This window comes from Perognathus longimembris, chromosome 26, assembly GCF_023159225.1.
Source record: "Perognathus longimembris pacificus isolate PPM17 chromosome 26, ASM2315922v1, whole genome shotgun sequence".
NCBI classification, from domain to species: Eukaryota; Metazoa; Chordata; class Mammalia; order Rodentia; family Heteromyidae; genus Perognathus; species Perognathus longimembris.
In genome coordinates, this window is record NC_063186.1 from 9,862,092 (window position 1) to 9,884,484 (window position 22,393).

General features: G+C 40.1%; 1 protein-coding gene across 2 annotated transcripts in view; it reads left to right on the forward strand.

Annotated features, from left to right (window-relative positions):
* Smarcc1 (SWI/SNF related, matrix associated, actin dependent regulator of chromatin subfamily c member 1) overlaps positions 1-22,393 on the forward strand; it is an 87,488-nt gene that overhangs the window by 9,175 nt on the left and 55,920 nt on the right. For both annotated transcript variants that reach the window (XM_048334507.1, XM_048334506.1), the window contains exons 3-12: positions 1,125-1,210; positions 5,064-5,145; positions 7,671-7,763; positions 10,555-10,624; positions 14,130-14,199; positions 15,976-16,051; positions 16,916-17,041; positions 18,669-18,790; positions 21,110-21,234; positions 22,306-22,365. In XM_048334507.1, coding sequence (XP_048190464.1) covers positions 1,125-1,210; positions 5,064-5,145; positions 7,671-7,763; positions 10,555-10,624; positions 14,130-14,199; positions 15,976-16,051; positions 16,916-17,041; positions 18,669-18,790; positions 21,110-21,234; positions 22,306-22,365 — 910 coding nt within the window. The remainder of the gene's footprint in view (positions 1-1,124; positions 1,211-5,063; positions 5,146-7,670; positions 7,764-10,554; positions 10,625-14,129; positions 14,200-15,975; positions 16,052-16,915; positions 17,042-18,668; positions 18,791-21,109; positions 21,235-22,305; positions 22,366-22,393) is intronic.

Here is a 22,393-nt window from a genome sequence, read left to right on the forward strand (position 1 = left end):
TCAGGGCCTGAGCACTGTCCCTGGCTTTTTGCTCAAGGCTAGCACTCTACCTCTTAAGCCACAGCTCCACTTCCAGCTTTTTTCTATATATGTGGTGCTGAGGAATTGAGCCCAGGGCTTCATGTATACAAGGCGAGCACTTTACCACTAGGCCATATTCCCAGCCCCTCTTCTTAGAAGTTTGAAATTATATAGTCCTTTACATGTATTGTTTTCAAAGAAAAATATGGCCAGCCAGGCAGTGGCTCACATCTGTAACCCTAACCACTCAGGAGATTGAGATCTCTGAGGATTGTGATATGAAGCCACTTCAGGCAAACAAATCCAAGAAATTATCGTTGTTCTTATTTATGTGTATGTATGTGTGTTCCTGTGTGCATGTGCGTGTGTATGTATGTATACATGCTCTAGTCTTAGAGCGTGGACTCAAGACCTGGATGCTGTCTGAGCTATTACTCTACCACCTTCACCTTTTTGGTGGTTAATTGAAGATAAGAATCTCAGAGGGGCTGGGGATATAGCCTAGTGGCAAGAGTGCCTGCCTCGGATACGCGAGGCCCTAGGTTCGATTCCCCAGCACCACATATACAGAAAACGGCCAGAAGCGGCGCTGTGGCTCAAGTGGCAGAGTGCTAGCCTTGAGCGGGAAGAAGCCAGGGACAGTGCTCAGGCCCTGAGTCCAAGGCCCAGGACTGGCAAAAAAAAAAAAAAAAAGAATCTCAGAGACTTTACAGCCTGGGCTGGCTTTGACCCACAATCCTCAGACCTCAGCCTCTTGAGTGGCTAGGATTACAGGTATGAGCCACTGGTGCCTGGCTGTATGTTTTCAGATATCAGATTTTAAAATAAAAGTAATCATGAATCAGTGATTTTGCATTAGTGTTCTTTTTCAAAGACTTTGTATCCTTTCATATACTATTTATTTACAATGTTATATTAATGGAGTTTAAAAAGATGCTAGTATGTTTTTAGTAAAACTTCTTTATACCTTAATTTTTTTCCTGGAAGAACTCAGTAATTAAGTAGCAATCACTTAAGTCTTCTAGATTTATAAAACTTGGAATTTAAACATGAGTAATCTTTGTAAGATCCTTTATTCTCATGTGTAATTTGTATCATTTTAGGCAAAATGTTTCATGGATTTTAAAGCTGGAGGCACCTTATGTCACATTCTTGGGGCTGCTTACAAATATAAAAATGAACAGGGATGGTAAGTTTGACTGTTTGCATGTTTTGGTATCATATGTAACTTCATTAGTGTTAAATCATATTTTTCTATAATGTTAGAAAATTCTGTGAAGCATATTGTAGTTAAGTACAAGATAAGTTTTTATTAAGAACCTAGTTTACTTTGTTCCTACATCCAAATTACTATAGTTAAACTATAAGTATATTATTTTCATTATTTATTTTGGTGACTCAATCTAGAGTCTTCCATTTATTCTACCACTGCTATATCCTTTGCCCTAAGCAAGTCCTATATAGATAACAAATGCGCAGTATTAGCACACAGGAAGATATACTCACAGTGTTGGGGGTTGTTTTTCTTTTTCTTTTTATTGGCCAGTCCTGGGCCTTGGACTCAGGGCCTGAGCACTGTCCCTGGCTTCTTTTTGCTCATGGCTAGCACTCTGCCACTTGAGCCACAGCGCCATTTCTGGCCTTTTTCTATATATGTGTCGTTGGGGAATTGAACCCAGGGCTTCATGTATAGGAGGCAAGCACTTTTGCCACTAGGCCATATTCCCAGCCCTGGGGTTTGTTTCTGGTGCCGGTTCTGGAGCTTGATCTCAGAGCCTGGCCACTGTCCCTGAGTTTTTGTGCTCAAAGCTAGTACTCTACCACTTAAGCCACAGCTCCACTTTCAGCTTATTAGTGGTTAATTAGAGACAAGATTCTCCTGAGCTTTCCTGCCTGGGCTGGCTTCCAACTCCAATCCTCAGGGCTCAAAGCTTCCTGAGTAGCTAAGGTTATAGGTATGAGCCAAAATTGCCCAACTATATGTGTGTATTTTAACTTGTAAGAACGTTATATAAAGAAGCTGAGAGATAGTCATTGTAGTGAGGTTTGCCTTGCAATAACTCCTCCATTTTGCATTGCCATCAGAGTATTAGATGAAAGGAATCTGGCTAGGAATTTGCCTCAGTCAGTGGAGATAGGTTTTGAATCCTAGGTGTTTCAGTTTGGCTCAATTCATTCTTCCTCTTTCCTTTTTTCAGCCTTATATTTCTTGGTGCTATTTCTTTCTTTATTTTCTTGGATTGCATGCCTTCCATCCTAGTGATTTTGAGTTCAGGGTGCACCTTCATGTGGTGGCAGAGTGGAGAGACCTAGAGTTTAGTGAAGCTTGTGGTTTCTTTCTTTCTTTCTTTCTTTCTTTCTTTCTTTCAGTCCTGGGGCTTGGACTCAGGGCCTGAGCACTGTCCCTGGCTTCTTTTTGCTCAAGACTATCACTCTGCCACTTGAGTCACAGCACCACTTCTGGCCATTTTCTGTATATGTGCTGGGGAATTGAACCCAGTGCTTCATGTAAATGAGGCAATCACTCTTGCCACTAGGCCATATCCCCAACTTATTTTTATTTTTCATGGAAGTTTATAATGTTGCCATATCTCCAGGGAAGAATTTGTGTCTTAGTTTTTGCTTCCTTTGTCTCCCTCTTTTGTAGGTGCTGATGTAATCTAAGGCCTTGTACATGCTTGGCAAACACTACCTCAGATCTACACTCTGATCCCTGTAGTTTATCAAACTAAAGCTAATTATCCTAGTACAGTATTTCAGGGAAATGCCAATAAACGTCCAAACGTGTTATCAGAAGCAATTTACAATTAAATGATTTACTTAAAGTAAACTGGAAGTGATATGGGTACATGCATGTTTGTTAGAACTTCTTAAATGTAGGTTATAATGTTTATTGGGTTAAATGAGCAGGAGAGTTTAATTAGAGATACCTTTCTGTTTTGCAATTCTCCATCCAGCTCTGGTGTTGTACCTTTCACCATTCCCACGTTCAACTCTTTACTACTTTCTTATTCTGCTTGTAATTCAAATCCCAACCTGGACTCTTGGGGAAATAGTCTGAAAGATAAATAACTTCCCAGGTTACATATTGTAGAACTTGATTTGGGGCTTCAATGACAGCACAATGAGACTTTTTATTAGGAAAGATTAAGATATTTTAGATGGATACCTATAGTAAAATCTTTAATTCTTCCCCACTCTTTTCTTAAAAAGAAGAAAAGGACAAGGTTAGAGGAATCAAGTTAATAGAAATAATGATAAGAATCTGATCTTTGTCTTTAAAGCACCTAATCCATTACTTCAGTAACAAGATGGTTTTGTTAGGGGACGTTTAGGACAGTCTTATCCTGAAGGAAGACAAGAATAGCTTCACACGTGACTGATTCTGGAAGCCATGGTGTGTGTGAAGGCCATTGAGTAAGTGATGATAGTTTGAGAAAGCGACAGAGTTTAGGAAGACATTCTTGGAAGTGTGGGAAATACCTCCAGGATAAAATTAGATTGAGGGGCATGTTAAGAGCATGAGCCCTGGACTCACATACTGCCTGTATAATACTGCCCAGTTTATGGTAGTAATTGCTTCAGAAATGATCACTAGGGCTGAGGCTATAACTCACTGATTGTGGGCTTGCCTAGAATGAGCAAGGTCTTGCATTTAATTCCTCATTTGTGTACTCATCATAAACATATTCTGAGCTCTAAACATATATACCTTTCATTAAAGATTTAACTTTGTTGATGGTTTTTTGTTTGTTTGTTTGTTTGTTTTGTCTAGGCCTGGGCACTGTCCTTGGCTTCTTTTTACTCACAGCTAGCATTCTACCACTTGAACCACAGCTCCACTTCCAACACTTTTGGTACTTAATTGGAGATAAGAGTCTTACAGACTTTCCTGCTTGACTACCTTTGAGCCATGATCCTAAAGTATCAGTCTCCTAAGTAGCTAGGATTACAAGTGTCAGCCTCTAGCACCCTGGCAAGATTTAACTTTTCACTAAAATCACAATAAATCACTAAAACTGAAGGTGTTGATCCTTGATTAGTAAGACTGTATGGAGGAGGTGGTATGATTAATACCTAGACCAGCTTGAATATACAACCCATGTTATCAGTCACCGAAGTACTCTCCTTGGATGTTTGTGCTGAAGAATTAAAATGGATTTTAAAAAAAAGTAAGTCTTAGATTTTTAAACAAATGTGGAAGTGTTAGACTTCATATTGATTTTAACCATTTGGAAATATTTTAAGAGTAGGTCAAGACAACATCAGAATATATTACTTATTGGTATGTAAAGAGATAAGGAGAGGGGGGAGGGGGGAATAAGGGAGGAGGTAACAAACAGTACAAGAAATGTCCCCAAGGCCTAACGTATGAAACTGTAACCTCTCTGTACATCACTTTGACAATAAAAAAGAAAAAAAAAATTTTTAAAGATACGGAGAAAGTTAAGAAGGAAAGGTTAGAAGAGTTTTAGCACATTTAGATAACCAGTAATGTCAAAGATCACCTTTTTTTCCCATAGGAAGTAGATATTAAGACCATAGGGGGTTGGGGATATGGCCTAGTGGCAAGAGAGCTTGGCTCGTATACATGAGGCCCTGGGTTCGATTCCCCAGCACCACATATACAGAAAATGGCCAGAAGTGGCGCTGTGGCTCAAGTGGCAGAGTGCTAGCCTTGAGCAAGAAGAAGCCAGGGACAGTGCTCCGGCCCTGAGTCCAAGGCACAGGACTGACCAAAAAAAAACAAAAAACAACAAAAAAATAAAACAAAACACAACAAGATATTAAGACCATAGTACTAAGTGAATTAATTTGGAGACTTAATTCCCTTAGGGAATCTCAGTACTTTATTTTGACTTGGTTAGCTTTTAATGTCATTTTTTTTGTGTGTGACAGTATTGACACTGTGCTTGTCCTACTGACAATACTTTTTCCCCCCTAGGTCTTTCTAATTTGTTTGCATTGGATCCTAAAATGAAGTTTTCACTTTTCTTTAAGTTTGTTAAGACATACTTAGTAATTTTTTTCGTCTGTTTTAGGAGGAGATTTGATCTACAAAATCCATCTCGAATGGATCGTAATGTTGAAATGTTTATGAATATTGAAAAAACATTGGTGCAGGTAAGTTGGAAAGTGAATTAATTAAAATTTTGTAAAAAGCAGACTTCAAGCTGGGTACCTGTGGGTCATGCCTGTAATGTTAGTTTTTCAGGAGGTTGAGTAAGATCTAGAAAACCACTTTTTGAAGCTAGCCCTTGCAGAAAAGTTCAAGAGAGTCCATCTCTAAAATAAGCAACAAAAATCAGGGACTTGAGTTGTGGTTCAAATGCTTGAGTGCCAGCTAAATAAGCATGAGGTCCTAGAGTGGAAAAAAAAAGTATGTGTGTGTTAGGTTTGTGATACTGGATTGCCAAATGACCAATGGAAGGTTTTCTGTAATATATTGCCTGATGTCATTTTAAGACTATTGACCTTAGATTTCTGGTAAAAATAGACCATGTTGTTTTTCTTTATTTCCCCTCTTGTAGCTAGCTGGTCATGGTGGTTCAAGCCTGTAATCTGAGCTGCTTGGTAGGCTAGCTAGGATTGTGTGGTTGCAGTTTGAGGCCGACTTAGGTAAACAAGTTCTAGAGGCTCACTGAATGCCTGGTGTGGTGGTGCAATCATGCCTGTTACTCTCAGCAGTGTATGGAGCACAAGTAAGATTAAACACTGTCTCAGCCACTGTACCAGTTACTTGATTGTATTGTCAGTATTTTGGATGGGTTCCATGGTTATGATTTTTATGTGTTTTATTTCCTAACTAGATAATCTCTTTCTCTGTCCTTTCTTCCTTCTCCTCCCTCCCTACACAACTTCCCCCCCCCAGCTCTGTTTTTTTTTGTTTGTTTGTTTGTTTTGTTTTTTGGTCATGGGGCTTGAACTCAAGGCATGGGCACTGTCCCTGAGCTTTATCAAGCTCATGGCTAGCACTCTACTACTTTGAGCCACAGTGCCACTTCAGTTTTCTCTGGTTAATTGGAGATAAAGAGTTTCATGGACTTCACTACCCAGGCTGACTTCGAACTTTGATCTTTATGTCTTAGCCTCCTGAGTAGCTAGGATTATAGTTGTGAGCCACCAATGCCCACTGTACCCCCTCCTCTTTTTTTTTTTTTTTTTTTTTTTGGCCAGTCCTGGGGCTTGGACTCAGGGCCTGAGCACTGTCCCTGGCTTCTTTTTTGCTCAAGGCTAGCACTCTGCCACTTGAGCCACAGCGCCACTTCTGGCCGTTTTCTATATATGTGGTGCTGGAGAATTGAACCCAGGGCCTCATGTATATGAGGCAAGCACTCTTGCCACTAGGCCATATCCCCAGCCCCCCCCCCCTCATTATTTTTATGATGTTGATTATTGAAATTGACATCTTGTGCTAGGGAAGCACTCTTTCACCATTTCACATATCCATTCTGCTGACCTAATATTTTTATTGAGTGGTTGTAATTTTAAAATGATCACTAAGTTAAGTTAGCTTCCCTGGAGAAAGGTCTCTAGCAAAAACTAATGTGTAAGGTAGGCACTGGTGACTTAAGTTTATAAGCATAGCTGCTACTCAGGAGGCTGAGATCTGAGGACTGTGGTTCAAAGCCACCCTGGGGAAGGAAAGTCCATGAGACAAAGTAAGCCAAAAGTTAGGTTCACTTCAGCACATATACATATACATTGATATGATACAGAGATTAGCTTGGCCCCTGGGCACATGGAGATGTGTGAAGCATTCTATATTTTCATGCCCTGGTTTTATCTGTCAATAAACATTGTGATACTTGGGGCAGGGGGAAAAAAGCCAAAAATGGAGCTGTGGCTTGAATGGTAGAGCACTAGCATCCAGGCCCTAAGTTCAAGCCCCAGGACTGGCACAAAACAACTAACATATGGAAGTTGTTTGTCTACGGGCAGTTAGCTATGGGAAGAATTGGATTCGTTGATTGAGTTTCATCCATGATTGAGGAGTTAATCAGCATGTTCTATTATTCTGGAAATGCTATAATTTCATGCTTAGGCTGGGAATATGGCCTAGTGGCAAGAGCGCTTGCCTCCTACACATGAAGCTCTCGGTTCAATTCCCCAGCACCACATATATGGAAAGCGGCCAGAAGGGGCGCTGTGGCTCAGGTGGCAGAGTGCTAGCCTTGAGCGGGAAGAGGTCAGGGAGAGGGCTCTGGCCCTGAGTCCAAGGCCCAGGACTGGCCAAAAACAAAAAAAAACAAAAAAAAAAAAATTTCATGCTTAATCCTCAGCTGAAAAATACTACTACATTAGGTTGTTAAGGTAAATTCAAGTAATTTTGGCCAAGAACATTTATCTGATAATGGGATGGTATCTTAAAAAAGTGTTAAATTTCATGTCAGTATTCTTAGCAAATTCTTGTTCAGGGACAGTCACCTGCAGAGAAGGGATCTGGGAATAGTCTTAAATGGCCTGCTGAAACACTGAGGTTTTAGTTTGAAATAAGACTTTCATATTTTCCATACTTTCAAAGTATGGTTTTCTCATTTTAAGAATGATGAGTTTGAATGCCAGTTTTTGCCATGAAAGTAAGGAGTAATGTAAAATTATTTCAAAAACAATAGAATTAAACATTGTCTTTATTTTTTTTTTCTTAGAACAATTGTCTGGCAAGACCCAACATCTACCTCATTCCAGACATTGATCTGAAGCTGGCTAACAAATTGAAAGATATCATCAAACGGCATCAGGTAATCCAGTCATGTCAGAAACATTGTATAGTAACAAGCCTCAAATAAATGTTACCTGTGATTGATATGTTTGGTTTTTATTGTGTATACCTGCACCTTAAAGGAAAGTTTTCTCTTTGAGTTCTTTTTTTCCCCTTTCCTTACTTGCCTTCAGAGCAGCATTTAATAAAGTCACCACAGTTTTATTTATTTATTTATTTTTTTGCCAGTCCTGGGCCTTGGACTCAGGGCCTGAGCACTGTCCCTGGCTTCTTCTTGCTCAAGGCTAACACTCTGCCACTTGAGCCACAGCGCCACTTCTGGCCTTTTTCTATATATGTGGTGCTGGGGAATTGAGCCCAGGGCTTCATGTATACGAGGCAAGCACTCTTTCCATTGGGCCACATTCCCAGCCCCCAAGTAATCTTCATTACAGAACACTAAGTCACAGATAATACCACAGTTGCTGGGCGCCTGTGGCTCAGTGGCTCATGTCTGTAATCCTAGCTATTCAGGAGGGTGAGATTGAGGTTTGAAAGCCCGCCTGGACAGGAAAGTTCATGAGACTTTTCTTTCCAATTGACTATTAAAAAGATAGAATTGGAGTTATGGGTCAAATTGGTAGAGTGCTAGCCTTGGGCAGAAAAACTCAGGATGGTACCTCAGCCCTGATTTCAAGCCCCAGGACCAGCACACTAGAGAAATCAACAAAGTCACAGAGTTTGTGATGTAATTCTAGATTGGAGGAGGTGAAAGACACTTTAAACTTACCTAAGTACAGCAAGCTTGTCTTATTTTTTTAGATTTATTACATTTCGTTTTGGTAAGATATGAAAAAAATCCATCAAAAGTTTTTAAAGCTGCACAGAAATGATGGGACAAAGGGTGAACAAATGCAGCTGTGATATGTAATACACTAGATGCTGTTGAAAATGAACTGTACAACTTGTAAGGGGGGGATTGGAGGGAAAAACTGGGAGAAAGCAAGGGCAAGGGGTGGCACTGTTCAAAAAGAAATGTTCTCATTACCTGACTTATGTACATCACCTTTACAATAACAATTTACAAAAAAAATAATAATTTTTAAAGCCAAAAAGCACAAATTCCTATGTACATAGCATATTTAGTTCTGCATTGTCATCAGTTGTGTTTAAATCGTGTAATCTAGTTGGGTGAGGTGGCTCAAGCTGTAATCCTATCTACTTCCTCTGCAGAGATCAGGGAATCCTGGTTCCAGACCATAAAAGTTTAAGAAAAGCATTTCCTACCAGTAGCTGCCTACAGAGGAAGCTCAATGGCTGGGCACAGTAGAACACCTCTGTCATCCCAGTACAAATAGAATTATCAAGGCCTTATTTAGGCAGAAGCCCTGGCAGAAATAGAGACCCTATCTGAAAGTGATCAACTCCAAAAGAGGCTGGTGGAGTGGGTCAAGAGGTGATTGCCTCTTAATTCACACCCATAATCCTAGCTACTCAGGAAGCTGAGGATTGAGGTTCAATGCCAACCCAAGCAGGAAAGTCTGTGAGACTCTTGATCTCCAGTTAACTACCTCAAGAGGCTGTGAGTGGAGCTGTGGCTCAAGTGGTAGAGCACTATCCTTGAGACTGTGCCCAAGTCCTGAGTTCAACTCCCAAACTTATATATACACACACACACACACGAAGTTGAAGTTGCATGCCTGTCCAGCAAGTGTGAGGCCCTGAGTTGAAACCCTAGTACCACCTAAAACAACAATAAGAAAATCCTGGGTAATCTATGAATGCTTTCCTGCTCCCATTTTGGGAGTGTGTGCCTTCCAAAACCCCCCGAAAGCAAGCTAAGTGTTCATGTGGGTAATGTAAGTGATAAAGTGAAAATTTTACATTTGTTGAAGAGGCATCAAGCATTAAGCAGAAGTTGAATCACGTTATAGGAAAAAAGTGAATGATGCATCATCTGTACAGTATAGCCATTGTAGCTGGATGAAATAGGCAGAGCAGGTGCAGTTTTGCCATCCATATCCTGCTACCCTATGTAGAAGTAAAAGTTCTTTTGATAATACTCAAATCCAAGGAATGACTCTTTGCATTGCCTTTTTTGTACTTAGCAGTGTGAATTACTTTGTGCCTTTAAGAAGTTAATTTGCTGTGTGCTTGTGGCTAGGGGCCTTTATATTAACTTGTCAGTACAAGTACCACATCTGAAGAGTCTTACTGGCTTGATTGTGTGGGACTTTTGATCATTCATCTGCTCTCTAGAATGAGTGATTTTTGGTCTAAAGGTTTCCAAGTTGTGTTGGAGACTGCATTCAGTATTCGAACTTGGGCCTACCCATGTCTTTTTTTGGGAGGGAGTGGGGCAGTCCTGGGGCTTGAACTTGGGGCCTGGGCACTGTCCCTGAGCTTCTTATGCTCAAGGTTAGCACTCTACTACTTGAGCCACAGCACCATTCCAGCTTTTGCTGTTTATGTGGTATTGAGGAATTGAACCTGAGGCTTCCTGCATGCTAGGCAAGCACTCTACCACTAAGCCACATTCCCAATCCCCTAGCTGTGTCTTAACTTTATTTAGCTTTTATATATTAGTTCTCTCAAAATGACTGCAGCAGATGTATACACAGACACACTAGTGTCATTTCATATTACGTCTGCATCTTTTGGTCAAGCTAATAATATATGTATATAGTAGGTATTTATATATACATGTGTCTCTGTATTAAAATGTAAGTAAAACAGTACTGTTATAAATCTTGTGAAAATTGTATCTAGCATCTGATAGTTGGCTTGCTATGTGCTTTCTTTTCATATTAATTTGTAAATTTACTTTCTAGGGAACATTTACTGATGAGAAGTCAAAAGCTTCCCACCACGTTTATCCATATCCTTCCTCACAAGAGGATGGTAAGTGTATTTGCTTATGAATTTACAAACTCAATATATCTTTTATGTCCTATCCAAAAAGGTTTAAACACTATAGCTACTTATTTATTTACTTATTTGCTTACTCACTGTGTAGAACAGTAGCGGCTGCCCAAGAACTATCTATCTAGCCAAAGGCAGCTTTGCATTCATGATCTTCCTGCCTCAGTCTTCTGGGTTATACCAACACACTCCCTTTGAAGTCAGCTTTTGAAAAGTGCCTGTTATTGTCTCTACTTAATGACTTAGGTCTCCCACTTAAATCTAAGCCTAACGTACCATTTCCTAATCTTTCCCAATATTCAGTGAGAGGCTTCACTGAATATACGCCTGCTAAGCAAGCTTATTTTGTGCTGTACAGTTTTCTAGCTGGTATATATTTATTTATTGCCTGTCCTGGGGCTTGGATGTTTCTAGTGATGTTTAGTTCGTAGTCAATTTAGCCCCATGTCCTTAGGCAGAACATCATGGCATGAGCATGTGACCTAGTAGAATCTCATCCAATGTCAGTCAGGAAGCAGGAGGTATGGGGATATAGAAAGTGATCAAGACAGGTACTGGTGGCTCACACCTGTCATCCTAGCCACTCAGGAAAGTCTTTTGAGACTTATGTCTAATTAAACACCAAAAGGCTAGAAGTAGAGCTGTGGCTCTAGAGATAGAGAGCTAGCCTTAGCTGAGAAAGTTTAGGGAGATCCCCCAGTGTCTGAGTTCAAGCCTAGGACCAGCAAAAGAGAAGAGGTGGCAGGAGAGGGGAGAGATCAAGCAACATCCACAGTCCCCAATGACACACCCTCAGTGACCTTTGTCCTCCTACATGCTCCTCTCAGCAAATCATGAACTCATCAAGAAGTTTATTCATTAGATCAAAGCCTTCCTGATCTCATTGTGACTGGAAAAGACACATCTAGACATACCCAGACACGCTCAGAGGAGTGCTTTAGTAACCCCCCCCCAGCATCTCTCAGGATAGTCACACTGATTATGAAGATCAACACACAGTATGTATAAATATAGAATATCTTGAAAGGATGTAAGTTTAGATATCTGAAACCTTTAATTATTTCTTCCGCTAGGAAATTTTTCACAGGCAGTTGCTGTCACAATGTCTGTCAAAATCATCAGTGATTAAGATGGCTATTCTTTTTTCCCCTTTCCTCCTAAATGCACAGTCTTTAAAGGTAGGTCAGTATTTCAAACAACACAATCTTACTAGAGAGCCACAAGAGACAAGACTAGGTGTATAAATCAGCCTTTTGTCACTGTAATAAAATACTAAAGAGGGAAAGCTCACACTTTGGAGGTTTCGTCCTGTGGGCAGTCAGTCCACACTGCTTTTTGGTAAGACAGCACATCATGCAAGTTGCATCCCAGGATGGAGAAAGCAGTTTGCTTAATGGGGGCTGGGGAGCAAAGAGAAAGAATAGTGCCCTAGGGTCCTAAGATTGTCTTGACGGCCACCCCCTGTATCACCAGAACACTTCCAACTTGGACCTGCCAATAGCATTGTCCAGATGATTCCTCTAGCTAGCTTGGGGGGTGGGGGAGGATGGGACTGGGAGTGAAGACTTTGGGGGCTGCTTATCTAATCGGTAGCAACAAATTAGTTCAAAAGTCCTGTGGCCTCCATTTTTCTGAAACTTGCCCTTATTGGGATGTCAGGTTAGGGAATGAGGACTAATTGCTTTTAATTTATTTCAAGAGAGCAAGGTAACCAGTTGGATAATTCAAAAAGAATTACAATCTATGGGCTTCATGGCTTTAGTCTGAGTTGTGGGTATTACTCATTGAAACTACTATTGAAAACTCAGGTTTGCTTAGCTAATTTACCTAGATTGGGGCTTTTTTCTTGACTTTCAAAGTCCCTTTTCAGACTTTGCTTTTAATACGATGATTACAATTTCTTTTTTCCTTTTGCAAACCGGAGGTTGAACTGGGGCCTCATGTTTTGCTAGGCCAAGGTGCTCTACCTTTTGAGCTACTCCCGTAGCCCTTTTAGTTTGTCCTTGAAATAGAATCTAACTTTTGATCCTGTCTCCTGAGTAGCTAGTTACATCTACCATCACCGTACCTGGTTAGAAGCAACTTTTCCTAGATAAAAAGAGAAGCCTTGTTGACCAGTGCTGAAATACAGAGTTAATTCAAGTAACCAGAGTTAATATGTAATTTGCCAGTTAATATGTAATTACCACCTGTCTTTGAAAAAGGAAACTAAAAGGATTCTATCTATAGCCTGTGATCACAGTCTTTTTGTTTTGTTTTTTGGTTCTGGTGAAGGAATTTTTGTAGGCCTAGCAACACACTGTAATTGCTCTATATCCTCAGACTGCATGCTTGCACTCATGTTGAGGTTACAATAACAGATAGGAGGAAAGTTGAAAATACAAAAAATATGGGCTGGGAATATGGCCTAGTGGTAGAGTGCTTGCCTAGCATGCACGAAGCCCTGAGTTTGATTCCTCAGTACCACATACACAGAAGAAGCCAGAAGTGGTGCTGTGGCTCAAGTGGTAGAGCACTAGTCTTGAATACAGAATACTGGCAAAAAAAAAAAAATAGTGGAGTCATAGTTGCCTTGTTTTCAAAAGGATTGTTTTCTTCTATGTTTGTTTCTCTTTTTTTCTTTTTTCTTTTTTTTTTTTTTTTTGGCCAGTCCTGGGCCTTGGACTCAGGGCCTGAGCACTGTCCCTGGCTTCTTTTTGCTCAAGGCTAGCACTCTGCCACTTGAGCCACAGCACCACTTCTGGCCATTTTCTGTATATGTGGTGCTGGGGAATTGAACCCAGGGCCTCATGTATATGAGGCAAGCACTCTTGCCACTAGGCCATATCCCCAGCCCTGTTTGTTTCTTTTGTATTTCTGGGAGTGAAGCCCAGATACAGCATATAGGAAGGAAGAAATCTACCACTGAGCTACATCCTGTTCTTTTTTTTTTTCCTTATTTTAAATTGTTGCTGAGTATGGAATCCAAGATTTTGGGCATGCAGGGCAAAACTATATCACTGAGCTACAGGCCTACTCCTCAGTGTCGTACTATATAACATTATAGGACATGAGAAAAGGTGGATATAAAGGAAGCAAAATGATCAGCCAAATATTTACATCAAGGTGTTATGGCATGATTTACATCTTGAAATATGTAGTTAATACAGTGTCTTACAGAAAAGGGACCAGAGGGTCTGAGAGCTAACACAATAAAGAATGTTTACATTATGATTTTGACTTGGTGGTAGAGACAGGTAAGTAAATGGGAGGGAGTAATTTGCTGCAGCAGTCTTTGGTAAGAGTGGTAGATGGTAGATCTATTTAGAAAGTCTGAATATGCCAGCTGAGAAATTTCCCTTTAATCTAGTAGATAGCCTTCAGTTGATTTTTTTTTTCTCTTTGTTCATTAGCAAGCCAAAAGTTGTTAGTAAAACTTTCAGTTAAATCATGGTTATTTGCAATTTTTATATTTTGATGAGTTTTCTTTTTTTTCCTTTTTCAGAAGAATGGTTGAGACCAGTGATGAGAAAAGATAAGCAGGTATTAGTGCACTGGGGCTTTTACCCAGACAGGTAATTTTTTTTAATATTAATTTATTGGTTTAATTGAATATATGTATGTTACATAAAGTGATAACTCAATATATACCTAAAGTATGTAATGATGAAAACAGTGAGTTAGCCTACTTGTAAAGATTGTTTTGATTTATGTAATAATTGTATATACTTATGAGGTACATTGTGATATTTTAATGCATGTGGGTAGTATCTACTGATAAGTCAGGGGTAATTAATGTTTGTGTCCTTCTTGAGCTCTCTTCAGACAGTATACATTGGTGCAGATGCTCTGAGATCTGATATAAAGATTTATGTCAAAGCAAGTATATAGTTTCATTTTCTAAATAGAATTATCTTTGTTGATTAGTATTGCTGATGGAGGCCCCCCCCCCCCTTTTTGGTCCATCATGGGGCTTGAACTCAGGGCCTGGGCGCTGTTCCTGAGCTCCTTCACTCAAAGCTATCACTCTACCACTTTGAGCCATAGCACCACTTCAGGTTTTTCTGGTGGCTAATTGGAGATGAGAGTCTCACAGACTTTTCTGCTTGAGCTGGCTCTGACCCACAATCCTCAAATCTCAGCCTCTTGATGAGGCATGCGCCACCAGCACCTGGTTAGTTGTGATTTTTGTCTAGATTTTGAAAGAGGATCTTGCCATGTTGCCTTGGCTTGCTGTGAACAAAGCCTATTGGCCTTGAACTTGAGATCCTCTTTTAACTTGGCTTTCTGCCTCCGCTTCACTACTGGTGCAGTTACGCTGGGGTACCATCATACCCTACTCAAACATTTAACCATAAAATAAATTAGTATGTGTTTCTTAAATCAAAGGACTTTTTTTTTTTAATGGACAGTACTGGGGTTTGAATTTTGAACTGGACCTTGTGCGTGCTTGGCTTGCTTTCTAAGCTGGCAGTATCCACTTGAGCCACACTTTCAACCTGTGGCTTTTTGCTAGTTATTATGGAGATTGAGTCTTGTGGATTTTTATGTCCCTGCTAACTGTGAGTTGTTATTTTCCAGAGCTTCCGGGGTAGCTAGGATAATAGGCATGACGGGCTGGTCTTGCACGAACTCCTAAAAAAAACATTAATCATATCATTGTCAGTCCTCAGAAAAGTTAACAATTTCTTAATATGAAATATTTGATAGTTGCCATATAATTTTATACTCAATTTTATTGATGTTTGATAGATATTGAATATTTGATTGAATTGGAAATCAGATAAAATTCCTCATGTTGTCATTTTTCTTTGTGTGTGTGTGCGCGTGCGTGCGTGTGCCAGTGTTGAGATTTGAACTCAGACCCTGGGCACTGGGTTCTTGCTTTTTTTTTCTTTTCTTGATGGCCGTTACTTGGAGAAAAGTTTCACAGACTTTTCTGCCCAGACTGTCTTTGAACTATGATTCTCAGATCTCAGCCTTCTGAGTAACTAGGATTACAGTGTCAGTCTTAACCATCTTCTCTTCCTTCCTTCCCCTACTGGGGTTTGACTTTAGGGGCTCATGTGATTTCAGCTTGCTTGCTCAGCTGGTGCTTTGTTACTTGAGTCATTCTTCCAGCCTGGTCTTTTGCTAATTAGTGTAGCGATAGCGTCTTGGACTTTTCTGCTCAGGTTGATCTGGAACTGTGAGGATCTCACCTTTCTGAGTTGCTACAATTATTACAGGCCTGAGCCTCAGGAGCCTGGCTGCTAATAAATAGTATTTCTAAAATACATTATTTGGTAAGGTATTTTGTCAGTGAATGAACTTTGAAGCTAATTTGATTTTCTTTTTCACTTGCTCCATAGCTATGATACTTGGGTCCATAGTAGTGATGTTGATGCTGAAATTGAAGAGCCACCAATTCCAGAAAAACCCTGGAAGGTACATGGATTTCCCCCCCAATCAGGACAACCAGACCCTGCCTTCCGGCTTTCTTCCTGCTTCCCTGTCATTTCTTTATTGATTTTGACTTTTTTCACTGCAGAATCTAATTTTTCCTACATAGTTCTCATTCATAGAATAAAAATAGCAAGTGCTTCTAGTCCATTTTGTTCCCCCGTCCCCTGGCAATACTTTCTTAACTCTTTTTTTTTTTTTTTTTTGGCCAGTCCTGGGGCTTGGACTCAGGGCCTGAGCACTGTCCCTGGCTTCTTTTTGCTCAAAGCTAGCACTCTGCCTTTTGAGCCACAGTGCCACTTCTGGCCGTTTTCTATATATGTGGTGCTGAGGAATCGAACCCAGGACTTCATGTATATGAGGCAAGCACTCTTGCCACTAGGCCATATTCCCAGCCCCTTTCTTACCTCTTTACCAGTGAAAGATAAGGAATTAAAATTAGAAAAGGTAACTGGGTGCTGGTGGTTCACACCTATAATCCTAGCTACTCAGGAAGCTGAGATTTGAGGATCACAATTTGAAGCCAGTCCAGGCAAGAAAGTTGTGAGACTCATCTCCAATGAACTACTCAGAAAATGCTGTAAGTGGTCTGTGGCCCAAGTGGTAGAGCACTGGCCTGAGCACAGAGAGGCTGAGGAACAGTGCCCAGGCCCCGAGTTCATCCCCACGACCAGCTACAACAAGAACAAAATTAGAGAAGGTTAAGTTGTAGCTTAGGTATCATTGCTAGTAGATGTTTTACATCTGTTTTTATCTAGTCTGCCTTTGAGAATTAGCTGCTTTCCCTTTAGAATACTTTAAGAGCTTGTAATTTTATTATGTTCATATTCCTTCTTTGATGTGGTTTAGGTTCATGTAAAATGGATTTTGGACACTGATATTTTTAATGAATGGATGAATGAGGAAGATTATGAAGTAGATGAAAACAGGAAACCAGTGAGCTTTCGTCAGCGAATTTCAACAAAGAATGAAGAGGTATTTCATTTGGCTCCATTTTTTAACTGCTAGGTGTTTTTCCTTTCTTGTCTTAAATCTCTTTCTCTTCATTGATGCACCGTCACATACATACCAACATGTATCAGCCACTGTTACATGTAAAAATTACTAACAAAGACGTGAAGACCTGACATGGCCTGTAGGAAAAGGGATTAAAAATAGCTCAAGGGGTTATTAAGATTGCTTGGCTTGTTTAATATGGAATAGTACAGCTTATTTTCTCCTGTAGATCTAGTATAAATTTTGTATCCCACCATAACTTAATTTAACTTCTGGATTACCTTGGGAAATCCAGCTCCTACTTGGTTATTTTGGTAGGTACTTAACATCTGATATTCTTTTTTTTTTTTTTTTGGCCAGTCGTGGGCCTTGGACTCAGGGCCTGAGCACTGTCCCTGGCTTCTTCCCGCTCAAGGCTAGCACTCTGCCACTTGAGCCACAGCGCCGCTTCTGGCCGTTTTCTGTATATGTGGTGCTGGGGAATCGAACCTAGGGCCTCGCGTATCCGAGGCAGGCACTCTTGCCACTAGGCTATATCCCCAGCCCCTGATATTCTTTTTTTGTTGTTTTGTTTTGTTTTTGTTGCCAGTCCTGGGGCGTGGACTCAGGGCCTGAACACTGTCCCTGGCTTCTTTTTGCTCAAGGCTAACACACTCTACCTCTTGAGCCACAGCGCCACTTCTGGCTTTTTTCTATATATGTAGTGCTAAGGAATCAAACCCAGGGCTTCATGTATAAGAGGCAAGCACTTTACCACTAGGCCATATTCCCAGCCCCTCTTTTTTTTTTTTGTCTTTTTTGGTACCGGGGATCGAACCCAGGACATTGCACTAGACAAGAGCTTTGCCACTAAGCTACATTCAAGCCCTCTTTTTTAAAATTTTTTAAAAAAATTGGTCAGGTGCTTTAACCTGGGAGCTGCTCCTGAGCTTATTTTTTGTTTTCTTTGGTCTTGTCCTGGGAGTCAAACCTGGGGTTTTAGGCATAAAAGTCTTCTGTAATCCTAGCTACCCAAGAGGCTGAGCTCTGAGGATCATGGTTCAAAGCTAGCCCAGGAAGGAAGGTCCGTGAGACTCTTACTACTTATTAACCACAAAAATCTGTTGGCAGAGCTGGCTCAAGTGGTAGAACACTAGCTTTAAGCAGAAATGTTCAGGGACAGTGTCCCAGGCCCTAAGTTCAAACCCCAGGACCAGCAAAAAGTCTTCTACCACTGAGCAATTTCCGTGGCCCAGAGTACTTTTATATTATGGAACATTTTCACAGGTCATTTTCATATCTTTTTCGTTTCGCTACTTAATTCACATGTTTTATATTTTTTTAATAGTTACTATATCAACAGGCAGGCAAAGTTAGGAAATGTTCATCATAATGTGTATTGCATTGTGGGATTTTCTTGATCATTCCATTGAGAGATAGAATGTGAAAGGTTAGGGAAGTTTCTTCATTGCCTTGGTTATTGCGTGTTCTTTGTGTTCTGAACTGGTGGGTTTGGTATTTACTCTGTATTTACTGTATTTACTATGGAACCTTAATTTTGGACATACAACTGTAGAAACAGAGGAATCACCAAAGTTGATATTTATTTTCATTTACTTCTTCCTAGCCAGTCAGAAGTCCAGAGAGAAGAGATAGAAAAGCATCAGCCAATTCAAGAAAGAGGAAACATTCCCCTTCGCCACCACCTCCCACACCTGCAGAATCACGAAAGAAGAGTGGAAAGAAAGGGTAAGAACTGCATCATGTTTTAAAATGGCGTCAACAAATTTTAGAGGACTTTCCTGATTTGTACAATTGACGTTGGAAAATTGCTGAAAGTAAGTCCTACTTCAACGTCTTTGCAAGAGTTTTGACCTGGTTGATTATTTTGGGATGTTGCCTTGTTGGCATCTTGTTACATTTACACAAAAGCACCTTGTATACAGTCTTTTTCTGTGTGCAAATGGCCTGCAAAAAGTGAAAAAATTCATGTATACCATAATTAATATATTTTTCTCTGATTTAATTTCCTAATTTGTATCAAACTCAGAAGAAATGAACTTTCCAGCGGCTGGGATATGGCCTAGTGGCAAGAGAGCTTGCCTTGTATACATGAGGCCCTGGGTTCGATTCCCCAGCACCACATATACAGAAAACGGCGAGAAGTGGCGCTGTGGCTCAAGTGGCAGAGTGCTAGCCTTGAGCAAAAAGAAGCCAGGGACAGTGCTCAGGCCCTGAGTCCAAGGCCCAGGACTGGCAACAAAACGAAACAAAACAAAAGCTCAGTGACAGTGCCCAGGCCCTGAATTCCAGACCCAGAACAAGCACCACAAAAGAAAAAAGAAAGAAAAGAAATGAACTTTCCAAGCACAGAATGTGAGAATTATGGTTTCTATTCAATACATTATTGTAGGAATTAAACGAGATTTTAAAGGCTTTTAATGAGCCGGACACTGGTGACTGACACCCATCATTGTAGCTACTCGGGAGGCTGAAGTCAGCATCAAGTTAAAAGCCTACCCAGTCAGGAAAGTCCTAAGACTCTTATCTCCAATAAACTACTCAGAAAAAGCTGCAAGTGATGCTGTATGTAGCTCAAATGGTAGAGTGCTAGACTTGAACACAGAGACTCAGGGAGAGCGCCCAGGCCTGACTTTAAGCCCCATGACCAACGCCCCAAAAAGTCTTTGAACAGTGCCTAATCGGAAGTATATATTTAGCAAATGACATATTTGAAATTGTTATTATAGTTCCTTGATAATTTTTCAGAGCTTCTGGTTTTGTCTTAAAAAATGAGAGTGCAAGAATTATTTTTTTAGGGGCTGGGAATGACTTAGTGGTAGAGTACTTTCCTAGCTTACACGAATCCCTGGGTTTGATTCCTCAGCACCACATAAACAGAAAAGGGAGGGCAGGGCACTGTGGCTTAAGAGGTAGAGTGCTAGCCTTGAGCAAAAAGAAGCCAGGGACATTGCTCAGGCCCTGAGTCCAAGTCCCAGGATTGGCAAAAGCAAAACAAAACCTTATTTTTCTAAATTTATGCATATTTTTGAGTAGAAAGAGCTACTTTGTGACTTTTTCCCCCTCCCTGGTCCTGGGGCTTAAACTCAAGGCCTGGGTGTTATTCCTGGGATTCTGTAGTTTGACTTCCTGTTTTTTTGGGGTGATTGATTAGATAAGTTTCTTAGACTTTCTTGCCTGGGCTGGCTTCTAACCATGATCCTCAGATCTCAGCTTCCTAAGTAGCTAGGATTGCAGTTGTGAGCCACTGTAACAATTTCTTATATAAGTGACATATAGTGTGAGAGAGAAGATGCAATATTTTCTTAACAGTTCTTCTCCCCACCTTCAGCCCCCGCTGGAACCCAGGGCTTCATGCTCACTGGGCTTACTTGCTCATGGCTGGTACTCGGATACTTGAGCCATGAGTCCAGCCTATGTCTTTTCTGGTTAATTGGAAATGGACTCTTAGAGACTTGGAAAGGCTTAGAACCTTGAATCTCACATCTCCTGAGTAACTAGAATTTCAGATGTGGGCCACTGGTTTGATGCAGCACATGTTCTGTTATACTAATTAATCTTCCTTTAGAGCACTGTCTGCAATTTGAATAATAGCATTTCTTTGCCCATTTCTTATACTAATAACTTCATTTTAATTTTTAAATTTCATTTTAAATTTTGATTGGATTAATTTGAGGATTGTGTATGATTGTTTTTGGAAGTGATTTTTTTTTTTTTTTTTTGTCAGTCCTGGGGCTTGGACTCAGGGCATGAGATGAGCACTGTCCCTGGCTTCTCCTTTTTTTTTTTTTGCTCAAAGCTAGCACTCTACCACTTGAGCCACAGCTCCACAGAAAAGCCACAGCTTTTCTCTTTATGTGGTGCTGAGGAATTGAACCCAGGGCTTCATGCATGCAAGTCGAGTATTCTACCGCTAAGCCATATTCTCAGCCCCTTGGAAGTGATTTCTATGCATAATTTCTACAAATAATGTAGACATTCAAAAATGGTTTGCTGTAAGTACCTGTAGTTTATCTTGCTTCTGTCACATGTACCTGTATGTTTTAGGCAAGCTAGTCTTTACGGGAAGCGCAGGAGTCAGAAAGAAGAAGACGAGCAAGAAGATCTTACCAAGGACATGGAAGATCCAACTCCTGTACCCAATATAGAAGAGGTGGTACTCCCCAAAAACGGTTTGTATTCTTCTGCGTGAGAATGGGTGCTAGGTAGAATTCTCTCCCACATGATTAGGCTTTTCCTCTGGGTTCATAGCTCTCAATTTTAAAACCTAAATGGATTTCTTCTTTTAATACTAGCTCTTCAAAATTTCCTATGTCTTTATCAAAAAATTCATTGAGATTAAGTAAGTTACCCACCTACCACTAGTAATGCTTTAAAATTAATGAGTGTATTAGTGTCAACAGAATTAAAATAATTCATATCAAAATCTGAAATACTATTCATATTATACCTATTTAAGTGTGTAGACATTGCTTTATGTGAATACAAATTTGAAAACCTCCAGTATTGAATTTTGTAAACCACACCTAACCTATAAATAATTGATTTGTTATTTAATTTCAGGCTTAAATGTGTTTAAATATTCATAAACTTAAAATGACCTTTGAATGTTTGTATCCTCAGTGAACCTGTGATAAAATTTTCAAAAAGGCCTAGCACAATGCAAAGTAAAGACATAGGACAGGAATTGATTAACTTATTCCTCACTACCATCCTATAGTGCATAAAAAAGAGATGTGTATGTCAAGTAGAGACTTTTTTCCTTCTCATCCTGGGGCTTGAACTCTGGACCTGGGTGCTATTGCTGAGTTTTTGTGCTCATGGCCAATTCAACCACACTTCCACTTTGGTCTTTTTGTGATTAATTGTAGATTATATAGACCTTTGCAGGTTACATAGTCAGCTTTTGTGTGCTTGCCAGTCTGGGCTTGAACCAAGGCCCCAGATCTGTTCCCTAAGCTTTTGTGCTCAAGGCTACTGCTTTACCATGAATAGTGTAGAAATTTTAGAACCAAAGAATATTAAAATCTTTCTTTTTTTACAAATAGGACAAGGGACTGGCAATGGGTTTGTTAATATTTTGCTCCTTGAGCCTTTAACTATAGAATCTAGTCTGTTAAGTGTTCATGCTTTATAGTTGAGCATGAAGGTATATAGTAAATTATTTAAGAGTTTCATAATCTGTTTTAGAAAAACAAGGACAATTTTTCTTCTAACCTTTGCACTTTTTTCTTTCTTTCTAGTGAACCCAAAGAAAGACAGTGAAAATACACCTGTTAAAGGAGGAACTGTAGCAGATCTAGGTAAGCCTACCAAATATAGTTGTGTTTT